Source organism: Charadrius vociferus, unplaced genomic scaffold, assembly GCF_000708025.1.
Source record: "Charadrius vociferus isolate BGI_N301 unplaced genomic scaffold, ASM70802v2 scaffold218, whole genome shotgun sequence".
In the NCBI taxonomy this organism is placed as follows: domain Eukaryota; kingdom Metazoa; phylum Chordata; class Aves; order Charadriiformes; family Charadriidae; genus Charadrius; species Charadrius vociferus.
The window spans coordinates 780,200-791,964 of record NW_009650084.1 but is presented as its reverse complement, the minus strand read 5'-3'; the positions used below and the strand labels follow the sequence as shown (position 1 = coordinate 791,964).

At 38.7% G+C, this 11,765-nt stretch overlaps 2 protein-coding genes across 2 annotated transcripts in view; one reads left to right on the top strand and one right to left on the bottom strand.

Annotated features, from left to right (window-relative positions):
• The window catches only part of PCID2 (PCI domain containing 2), a 13,492-nt gene extending 2,065 nt beyond the window's left edge, over positions 1-11,427 (bottom strand). The window contains exons 1-11 of the mRNA XM_009892152.1: positions 11,392-11,427; positions 8,886-8,975; positions 8,265-8,338; positions 7,462-7,527; positions 6,878-6,919; positions 6,330-6,384; positions 4,518-4,621; positions 3,693-3,768; positions 3,428-3,569; positions 2,253-2,353; positions 175-248 (exon numbers count right to left, since the gene is read on the bottom strand). Of these exons, the coding sequence (XP_009890454.1) occupies positions 175-248; positions 2,253-2,353; positions 3,428-3,569; positions 3,693-3,768; positions 4,518-4,621; positions 6,330-6,384; positions 6,878-6,919; positions 7,462-7,527; positions 8,265-8,338; positions 8,886-8,975; positions 11,392-11,427 (860 nt within the window). The remainder of the gene's footprint in view (positions 1-174; positions 249-2,252; positions 2,354-3,427; positions 3,570-3,692; positions 3,769-4,517; positions 4,622-6,329; positions 6,385-6,877; positions 6,920-7,461; positions 7,528-8,264; positions 8,339-8,885; positions 8,976-11,391) is intronic.
• A 138-nt stretch (positions 11,428-11,565) lies between these two features.
• Positions 11,566-11,765, top strand: part of CUL4A (cullin 4A) — a 41,457-nt gene continuing 41,257 nt past the window's right edge. Inside the window, exon 1 of the mRNA XM_009892151.1 lies at positions 11,566-11,686. Within this exon, the coding sequence (XP_009890453.1) occupies positions 11,566-11,686 (121 nt within the window). The remainder of the gene's footprint in view (positions 11,687-11,765) is intronic.

The window sequence follows — 11,765 nt, the reverse complement described above, 5'->3', positions numbered from 1 at the left end:
TTCACTATGAGGTCAAAGAAATGAAAACATGAGAAGGTCTCACCCAAATGAGAAAACAAACTGTTTGATTTGGTAGGAATATCCCTCCTCTGCCCTCCTCAATCATCCCAAATAAATACCTCTTACTTAATACTTTTTGAACTAACACACAATGCAATAAAATAATCATCATACCTCACAGCCTTTGTTACTTCAGCAAACTGCATAAGGTCATACTTTTTTAAGAGCTGAACTGTTGGCATGTGGCCCTGAAAAATAAACAGTTTCCAAGTTTTCCAGGATAAAGTCAAATGCATTTCAAATGTCATCTAGTAAGCGATAAAAACATTTTTCAAAGGGAAAAAAACAAATGTTTAACCACTTTTTTTTTTTGCTAAAGAACAAGAGGTGAATAAAAGTATTTGTAAGACAAACCCATTGCCCCCACCCAATACCTTGTAGCTCAACTCACGATAACTACTTATTTATCATGGTTTAGGGAGTCTTAGTATTTCTTAATGTTGGGGTACAGTTACCAAACTTCTAAAATCAAGATCCTGTCATGTGAGACCCAGGCAGATTCAACTTTTATGTCATGGCTGTATGATCCAATCTGCAAACAGAAAAACTGCAGGAATCCCAAGCATTACTAATAATACTAGCTAGCTCAGTCTGTACCAGATTTCTTCTTCACTCTGCCTCTGTGCAGAAATAATAATAAAAAAAATAAAATCAAAACCCAAAACAACAGAAAGTTTAAATTTAAAACAGCAAAATTAATTCTCATTGCTAGATCAGGTAAGACTGAACCGCCTACACTATCAAAAAGGAAACTTTTTCTTTTCCCCCTGCACAGCAGAGATCAGATTGCACATTGACTTGGGTCAGACTTTAAATTTAGTTACCATCATGCTATGCTATTGGTAACTCCTTTCCTGGTTGGAGGATTAGCTGAGAGCAGAACTCAGCTGCATGTTTACTGAGAGCTGCTAGGAATAAAAAAAAAACATCATCCAAGCTATTTTAGTATGGTTTAAGGTTAGTGTTAATGTTTGGGCTCTGATCAAAAAAAGCAACTGTAAAAACAATGACCTTTATCTAGTTTATTTAGTGCCTCTTGTACACTAGAACTGCTCCAGAAAAGCCACAGTAATTCTAGGCACTAACGAACCCACCAATTTAAGGCACCCAGTCAGGACTGGGACAAAGTTTTTAGGAAGGCTGTTAGTGTTCCTTATCAGCCCTACCACTGATTGATCTGAAAACAACCAGCAAGAAAGTCAATAAACAAAAGATGAAAACCAGAAGCAAATTATCATACCCGTTATGCTTCCCCTTTACCCACTTGTCACTGCAAGGGACTGAAAAGGGAACATTGAGTGGAAAAGGGAGGATGGTCATAAACAGGTTGGGGCAAAGGTGGAAGACGGCAACTCACAGAAGCAGGTTATAACATTTTCCATAGGTAACTTTGGTAATAGGGCCAGGAGAAGGAAGCTCTGAAAATCATCTTCTTTTCCCCTCAGTTACACTGAATTAATTGTTAGCATAATCCCACTAACTCAGGGATACACAAATGCCAGCGCAGCACATGGGAAAGGACAGGCACAAGAAGCAGAGATATGCTTAATTCTTTTAATAGAAAGATGAAATGATCAAACAGTAACCAGTCTTCACTGATTTGTTCAAAACCAAAACGCTCTACTTCATGACCCTTCTGACATGCCTCGAATGAGCAGATGTACAAGGGACAAGTAGAAAACCCAAAGACAGGAATCCTTTCTCTCCTGCGGCAAACTCCCCTCAACAGTCTTCTGCCATCTGTTTGCACATACTCCTTCCCTTCACCAGGTGAAAGGAGCAGACAGATTCGTACTAGTGAATCCACACATTCCCTGGCCCATCTGTACAGCTGATCACCAGACAGGCACTCTGCTACATGACAAGTTAAACTGTTAAGTGCTTCTCCAAAGAGCTCGGAGTTATCTTTATTACACAAGTAACCTCAGGTAGCACTTTTAGTAGGGGTGGAAGGAAGGTAAGGTGAAAGGAGGGTCAGCTTTTTGTTTGGTGGGGTTTTTTTTTCCCTGTCTCCTTTCCTGTGTTGCTATGACAATTCAACAGTTTTTGTCCTCACGCAACAAAGTGTGCATGTGCTGACTTTTATTGTGGTGAGGCACAGACACCCTCTGAATTTCAATAAGAGAAAAACAAAAACCATACTGAGCATAATAACCTCCAAAAAATTACTTAGAAGAGTAACATCTACTCACCAACAACATTTTTACTGGCAGCAGGTAGATCAAAATCATTCTTTTGTTCTTCTGGCTTGAGCGGTGACAGTGCTCAAAGGCAAATGACAGATATTCTTCAGCTGCAGACACAAATAAAAGTGCTAGTAACATGAGTGAACAACAAAAACAGATTAAAACCGTAATCCAAATTCTGTGCTCAATGTCCATCTCTAGCTTGAACGTGTAATATTTGAAATTACATAAAAAAGAATCACACCAATCAAAATGCATTAAGAAAAATACTGTGCAAATTATTGGGAAGTAACACAAAATACAAAGATTTACCAGAAAAATAAGTCTTCCTTCAGAAAGTCAAAGAAAACCTGCCAAGGTCTAGATGTCAGAGGTAACAGTTACAAGCAATACTGGAATTTTCAGCTCATTTCAGTAACATTATTGTGTTACTACTACAGGAGGGTAGAATCTCAAGAAGCACTGATGAAACAGAACTCATTTTTCTAAATGCACAGATTAGGTTCTTTGGTGGATTTAAGTTGCATGCCATGCACACATCTGCTGAGCTGCAGAGATGTGCCAGTGAGATCACACAGCGTGACAACGTGAAAATCTTTCATCAGGTTTCACTGAGAGAGAAAAATGACAAGCCTGACAGGCAGAAGACACTGTTTAGAGTAACAAAACCAGCTCCAGAATAGATTTTGGTCAGGGGCTTCAGTTAGCAATGAAAATTGTACACCTGAGCTCTAGAAACATTTCTACTAGTAAGAAATCTCAGAAATGCAGTTTTAACATCTTCCAAAAACCAATGCACTGAGAAACTAATTCTACAGTACAGTTTGCTGAAGATTTCCTACATGGCATACAGCAACTTGAAGAGGACAAGAGAGTCACAAATCTTCCTTTGTGAAACCTTTTACACACCTCTTCTTCTGGATGCTCATACATTTCATTATGTGTGCACACGATGTGTAAGACTATGAAGAACGTCACTGACACAGGTATTTTAAAACTGGGCATACGCTACAATTAGAAGTGTCACGTAATCTCGTCTCTGATCTGACTCAGACTGTGGGCCTTGGATCAACACAAACACAACTGCACCTTCTACACACATTTTGAGTCACACACACACCACATCAGCCAGATTTCACACAAAGCAGCAAGACTTTAAATCTCTTACTGGCGCACAGTACCTTGCTTAAAATCACTGTCAAACATGGCTTTGCGTCCAACATAATATCTGTACGTAACTCGCTGTGCCATACTATACTCATCCTTCAGATTTGAGCTGTCAATTGCTCTAATTAAGGGCTTACATAGATGGAGCTTGTTGATCTGTTAAAAAGAAGTTAATTGCATTTTACTCAGAGAGTATAGATACATAACATCATGTAAAAAAGGGTGGGTTTGACTTAGAATATGAAATAGAAAACACAGCTTACCAAACTTGAACCCTACCTTAAAATAAATTTTAAACAGTTGATTCACGAGAAACAACATTCCCCACTTTTTGGAATCTTCAATGCCTGCTCGACTGTCATAAGAAAAGAAAAAAAGTAAAAAACCTATTAGTACTGAATGTTGTAAGAAAATAATGACTTGGTCCTTACGCTAAATTCCCTCCACAGATATTTTATGGATTTTTAGGATAAAAATACGAGTCTGTAAATAAAAGTCAAGGCCAAACTCCTTGTCTTAAACCATACCAGCACTGTCAAAACAGAACATGTGTTCCCATCTTAAATTTTACACAACTCTGCTACATTTCTTCTCAACATAATGAAAAGATGTCATGCAAAATATTATTCATCTGCATCACGGTCCTTACTCCAGTCTACAGGTAACACATATACTAGAATATCAGTTGCTTACAATACTCAAGGTGAAAGAAAGGTGGGAAAAAAACAACAACATTTTCTCCACCTCGGAAATATTAAAATTGCCAAGACTGGAAAGCAAAGAGTCACCTCTTTTCCATCTAATCATAACGTAGCAAAGTTTACAGCTGAACGGGGCACAAAAGTGTTAATGATTTTTCCTGAGAAACAGGGACACAACCAGTCCCTCCCAACAACATCTGCTAGGAATGTTAAACCTGAAGGAAGGCCTCTCCAGCTGTAGTTAATAGTCAAGAGAGAACAGACTACAAATGAGAGGAAATGAGCCTTAGAAGTGTTTGTTCTTACCCAGATATGGTCTTAGTAAGCGGAAAAATCTCATGTAAAGTTCATTAAGTTCTTAACAATTTAATCGTACAAGTTCTATAGAGAATCTTTCACTTACGTGTCACTGGCACAGACTCGAAAACAGCTCATCAGCAGTTCCGCTGCTTTTTCTAACATGTCACCAACTTTGCTTTTCCCTTTCTTCACTAGCTGTTGATCTGCCTGTCATTACACAGCAAGAAACAATGTGTAATTCTACATCCTGGTTCGCTGGGTTGTAAAGTTTAGTTCTTTAATATAGCATTTTATAAAGTCTTAAAGCAATAGATTTGCCATGCCTACTATCCCTCAAATCTAGAAGGTAGTCAAGCTCACAGAATAGATGAAAGCACTCAAGAGAGGCTCCTGAACATGTACCAAATCTAACGCACAGGACAGTCCTTTGAAAATAGCACTGACTGCTATTCCCTTTAGTGCCACTAAACTTAACGCAGCTCTCAGAAACCTAAATTCAGGGTCATCTGATAGCTGAATTGGAGCATTAACTCAAGTTTTCAAAGACCAAGAATCTGGCAAAAAAATGTCTTTTGCACAAAAGCAAACTAAAATGATTCCCCAGTATGAAGTTTGAATTTTAGAATGTATAATTAAGCTTCTCTCCACAGCCACGTGCTTTAGATCAGCCACGTGGACTAGACTTTATTTCTAAACCGTATTCAACATTTTCTAGTAGTAACACACACTGCTAGGACGTGGGATTTTCAGAAGAAATGGAAAACATATGTTACAGCGGCAAGAGGAAAAAAAAGAAGAGTTGCCAACATATGGGAAAGATCCATGCACTGATTAACGCAGAACTTAAACAACAAAGAAGGGGGGAGGGAGAGACCAGCAAGTAGGTATTTACTATGTGCTTTCTAAAAAGTTTTATTATAAGGCTTGCATTCTCACTAGCTGAAATGTAACGAAGAGAAATGGAAATGCATCCTTTGCCGCAGAAGTCTTCTCTGTATTTCCGTCCTTTGAATATACTCAGATTAGAACACACAGTTCAAACACTTCCAGCATGACTGATACCACTTTCCCCTTTCTCATTCATCTCAAATGTACGAATTTGCCTCATTCAGACTGAGAATTGAGACTTGTTACAGAGCAGGCATGCACACACACAAATATTCTTTGTGCAAGCATCCCAAATGTGTTGTTTTGTGGGTGTGTGGGCACAAGGAAGTGCTGAGGGGACAAACACTGAAAATACTGGATATTGTCAAACTCTAACCTAACTTAAATTCTAGCTTCACTTCTTTAGGTAAAGTGACTAGGAGCAAGATCCCTGACACTTACCTCAGTCTAGCAGTTCTCATTAGATCCCTAGACAAGCTACTTCAATTAACTAGCCTGAGAAAAATAATGTAAATTTGGGGTTTTTTTGCTTGACAGCAGTTGTATGGGCTCAGCAAGGGCTTCAATGAGCATCAAAAGCAGTACACGCAGCTGCAAGAGGGAAAAGGAGGCAGCAACTTCCCTCTCCAGATGTGGTAAGTGGTTAGATTAGCTCAGTTGTCAGGGATATCTCCACCCTCATAAAGACTCCTCCAAATCCCAAGGATAACACACGGAAATAGCGAGTTGTGCCACTGTGCTACTCTATGAAGACAGTATTTAATCACTTCATATGCTCTAAGCAATTGCTGTGAGTTGCATGCAGGTCCTCAGAACCTCTCTAGTTCAAGCTGCAAATGGGAGGTGGGCAGACTGAACAACCCAGTTTTTCAATAGGACTGGATTAATTTAGTGCATCAACAAAATCCTAAACAATGAGTTAAACAGTACTGTGCAAAATTAGGCTATGAAATAAAGTCTAAAATATTTCCACCATGGAAAGGCCTAACAGATAAAAGTAACGAGGCTGTTAATCAGATCTACTTACATTATTAGCAAAAATTCGAAGATCAAGGGCTACAGCATACATAATAGGTAAAGCCCTGGAAAAGTAAAACAGTATACTTAGTATGGGCAAATCATGCAACAAGTAAGACAGGAGAAACAAGCATTATTTTTTTTTTTTTTGCTAGTTGGTCATAAAACTAGAAAAGTATACATTAATCTTTAAATAAAGAAGGATGCACTTTTTAAAAGGAAAGGTCTTCAAAATCTCAGCATTTCAAAAATCCTACACTGGAGGAAGAATTAATTCAGAAATATTTTTTACAGTAGCTTTAATAAAATACCATCTCACCTTGAACAAATTCTTCACGTGTTTACTTATGGACCATTCTACAAAACCAAGCTTAAACGTTTAGCTTTCACACTTTGGATCTAAAAAACTCAAACAGGCAGCAAAAACAATTAGGCTGCATTTAAGTATCGCTGGCAATAAATAAAAACTATAGGCATAATTTTAGTTAGACTACTATAGTACTATGCTAGTGAAAGATAAAGTCTAGTTTCTCTAGCAGCTCTCTATGATGTACTCACCAGTTTTCCTCCTTATGTGCCTGAAATGCTCGCAGGAAAGATGTATTGTATTTAGGAGAATTTAAGACAGTATTAAATGAAGCACAGATATAAAACCCAGCAGTTGTATGGTACCACATACTACTACATGAAAGGGCAGAAACCAACAAAGCAGCGAGTAGATGAGGAGTCAGGATGAAAAGACCCAATAGGGAATAACGCGTGCACAGCCACACACTCCTTGGTGCAGCAGTAGCTGGGACAAACATTCGTCACTCAGAGATAAGATAGCAGCTTTCTTTATCAGTATCTCCCCCTCCAGACAAGTACAAACTGGGAGGTATATTAATGATTTTAAGGTCTTTTATACTCTGTGAGAAATTAATTTTCTATTTTAAAGCCAAGTGACAGATTCCTTCTTAGTCTGACAGGAAGTTGAAAGAAGAGTATATCTGGATTTCCTTGTTTAAGAACCTAAATAGCTGAAGTGTATTTGGAAGCAGACCACATTCTATTAGATTTGAAAAGGTATAAAGATAACTCATTCTACAAAAAGACATATAGTAAATCTGAAAACAATATACAAGATTTAGGGAAAAGGATATTGAACAATAACTGTTTGGCATTTGTATGCTTCTATAAAGTCGTGGTTTCCAACAGCGTAAGTACACCTGTGAAAGAAAAAGTGCATTAGTGCACCAGAAAATGTCATATACACATGACTCTTAACAAGCATAGAGCCTTACACTTTATTTAAAAAAAAAAAAAAGACACAGAAATATGACTAGAAATGTTCCTAACAAAATGGCACAACTATTTTAACACAGCACTAAGCCTGGCAATTGTAGAAAACTGATCCAAGAGATGAACAGGGATTTGTTTTTATAATATGTACAGTATCAACTGTAATATGCTAATGCCTATTGAAACTGTCACCAACATTAGCACAGATGAAAAAAAAATCCAAGACCATTGAAATTAAACTAAAGACTGTGTTAGTGCAGATTTTTTTTTAAGTAAAAACCTCACAGAATTACTAGGGTCCTAAAGCTGTCTTAAGAATACTTTTATGACTAAAATTCCCTTTTAAAAATATTTATTTCCCCTACTTACTTCACCCTAAATTCTTGTGTAGCTAGTAAATGCTAAGCAAAGGGAAGAGCAAGCACTGAAACCAAAGCTGTGTCAATGGCTATACGTAGATGACCGCCACGTACATAAAGCAAACTTTACACGGAGAGGAAAAAGGTGGTCTTTATTTCCTGCAGTTCTAGAATTATTTATAAGAGTAATAAATACCAAGTTTTCAGATATAAGCCCTTTAAAAAACTAAGTAAACTTTAGGCTATCCTTCCCCATCCCTGTTGGATGCCTCACAATTAACTTTACATTCCTGGTCCATCTTTACCTTAAGTGGGCTGCAAACATTTCATCATATGGTGGTTCCAAAACCTGTTGACATTTCTCCTCTGGAGATGGAAGCTAAGTATAGAATAAATCAATGAAACGTTAAATGAACATCCAATGCACCAGAAACAGAACATTACATGGATATTTTGTCATGGCAGTTTTAGGCATACATGCCTTTGTTATCTATTAGAACCTTAAGTTATATTAATAATCACACCCAGTGTAATGAATTGCTAGTGTTCGTTCTGTCTCCAGAACCTGATTACCCACTGGTTTCCTCTACCCACTGGTTTCCTCTTTATAGTCATTTCCACTATGCCATGTTACTAATGTACACCTGGCCAGAAGGGACCTTCAAGACTGTATCTATCCAGAAAACAATTCAAACTGGAACACAAAAAGCCATCCAGGAAAAAAAAAAAAAAAAAAAAAAAAAAGAAATATATGATATCCTTCTAAGATATCCTTGTAAGAAGAAAAGGGAAACAAACCTACAAGTGGATCCTGCTCTGGCCTGTAAAACAGATTTCTGAGGTTTATCCGCAATGGAAAGGAACCTATATAGAGAGCTAGGAAAACCGAAAGTAAAGCAAAAGAAACGCCAAAAAGAGATTCTCACCTGTAGCCTCGGGTTTGCAACATGTGGATGTTTAAATGATACCAATTCTGCACAAAATTGTCCATCTCTGCTGTCAATGGCTTCTTGTACCTACCAAAGAAAATAGGCACGTTACAGAATAAAATCCAGCCACAGACATGCAACATATTTACATGACTATAGAAGCCACTTTTTTGTTACCACTGTTCATCCACACCAATACCAATGCAACTGTGAGTTTTTAAAGGTTTAAAACTAAATGAATTAATACTGTACTTTCAATACACCTGTTTTTCGAAAACCTATCAGGGAAAAGGTCAGGTGAACACCATGGTGTTTTTTTCCTTATTTGTAGGATATGAGCAAACCACAGAATCTCCAAACAACTTACATGAGTTTAGCATTGTAAGAGAGCTGTTGTGAACCAGATTTGGTTAAGCTTTTTAAAATTCCAGTTGGACTTATGGGCATCAAACATATGTGTGAAGGCATAAACAATCTTTGCGTGTTATTGTTTGCAATGCTGCAGATGGACTTTGCATGTAATGAATCAGGACTCGCAAATATATTTCATATGAATTTTACATTTAGTAAGAAAAACTACTTCCAAACCACAAAATTAGCTCTCCGTGACTTGAAAAAAATACCCAACACCAATCTCTGAAAGAGTTTAAGCTGTTGATTTTCCCTCTTTTGCTGCTTCCTTGGCTAATTTAGTGTATGATTTTTCCCATTTGGTATGGGCTTTCCATATAGGAAAAAGATACTTTTTTTTTTTTTCCCTATCAGGACACAAAAATATGAGAAATAAAGCACAAGCAGCGGGAAAGGAACTTTAAAGAAGTAGTATCTAGAACTACTTCCACAACTGAAGAAATTTCTCGCTTGATGTCACAATAAGCTGCTCAGACAATTTTTTTTTTTTTTTTTTAACAAGGAGTTATCTTGAACAGGAAGCAGAATAAAACCATTCTCCCATAGAATATAACATTTACAGCCTTGACAAGTTTCAAAAGTATTCTATACAGATAGTAGTCTAACATCAGACATTGCCTTTAGAATGATACCTACGTGTTTAATCTACCTGTCTTCATTTTTAAGTGTCATGCATGCTGCTTTGTGTCACTTCCGTACCCATTGCTTTGGATTTCCATCCTCACCCAGTTAGCACACATTCCATCAGTAAAGTGTCTGAGTTTGACAAAGAGCAAAATGTTTTTCCATAAGCGATAAGGGATTGGTGAGAGATGCGCATAAACTTAAGAAAATGCAAATACAGTTTAAATGCAGAGACAGTCTTTACAATAGGGAGGTTGGAGACAGAGGATCATGAGGACTGTCAGCTGGAGAAGATGCTGGCTTTTCAGAGCAGATCACTGTCTTGAGAGATCTCAGCTGCTCCATTTTTGAGAATAAAACCCAATTACTTTCTTTCTGTGCCCTTCACTTGATTGACTCGACCGATCTTGACTGAAGAGAGTAAGATGGTAACAATGATGAAAATGTGATGGTTCAGAAAGAAACAGTAGGAGTGGTCACACTAAAAGCTTGACGCTGTGTTATGGTTTCAGCTTGGATGGAGTTAACTTTTTTTACTAGCAGCTGGTATACTGGCTGCATTTTGGATTTGGGATGGGAATAGTATGATAGCACGCTGGTGCTTTTGACTGTTGCTAAGCAGTCAAGGCCTTTTCTGGTCCTCGTAATGCCCTGCCAGTAAACAGGCTAGGGGGCACAAGAAGTTGGGAGGAGACACAGCCAGGACAGCTGACTCCAACTGACCAAAGAAATATTCCATGCCATATGATGTCGTGCTCAGTATACAAAGCTGAGGGAGAAGAAGGAAGGGGGGAATGTTTAGAGTGATGGCGTTTGTCTTCCCAAGTAACTGTTACGCTCAATGGAGCCCTGATTTCCTGGAGATGGCTGAACACCTGCCTGCCGATGGGAACCAGTGAACAAATGTCTTGTTTTGCTTTGCTCGTGTGGCTTTTGCTCTCCCTATTACACTGTCTTTATCTCAACGCACTAGTTTTTCCTCACTTTTACTCTTCTCCCCATCCCAGCTGGAGGGGTGAGCAAGCAGCTGTGTGGTCCTAGTTGCTGGCTGGGGTTAAACACACTGAAAGCTCAGTCCAGCTGGTATCCTTGTGACCCTGCTCCTGTCTCTCCATCCTCCATGCCATACACACTGTGTCTCTGCATTTCTGCACTTCTTAAATCCCTGTATTTCTTGAATCCCTGAGCTGCATTTGTTATTGCACGCAATCCCACCGTGTTAGTTCTTATGGAAAAATGACTTCACTATCCATTATATCAGTAACCATCACACTTTTCAGAAATTCCAGGTATACAATCTTGGCACACGGATGATGTACTTAATAGTGAATTGAGAAGTATTTTTCTTTACCACAGCACACATGCCAGGTTAGTTTATTTCTTAAACAAAGTAACATATTTCCAGCAAAGAAAACCACATCCACATACTCTAACAGTACCCACAAATAAAAAAAAAAAACTTGCTTACTTGCTGCAAATACTGATTAATGGTGATGTGCGCCATTAAAACGTAAGTAGAAGAGGCAGGAGTCCCAAATAAAAGGCAGTTGCATCACATTCTGAAAAACGAACAGGCGTTTAAGAGAACGGCAAAGTGGCAGCATCGCACACAGATCCCGTCTTCGCTCTCAGGAAACACGGGATGACTTTACCGAACCTCTCGCTGGTTAGGCAGCTGCTGCCAGCGGAGAAGCCCTGGCACCGAGGCCCTGAGGAAGTGAAAGGCTCTGGCAGCCCGCGGGAAGCGAATGCGGAGGGCAGACGTTAGAAGAAGCGGGAGGGCGATGGCGGGAAGCGGCTTCACTCGCACACGACTGCGCACAGCGACGCCGGCCCGCGCCT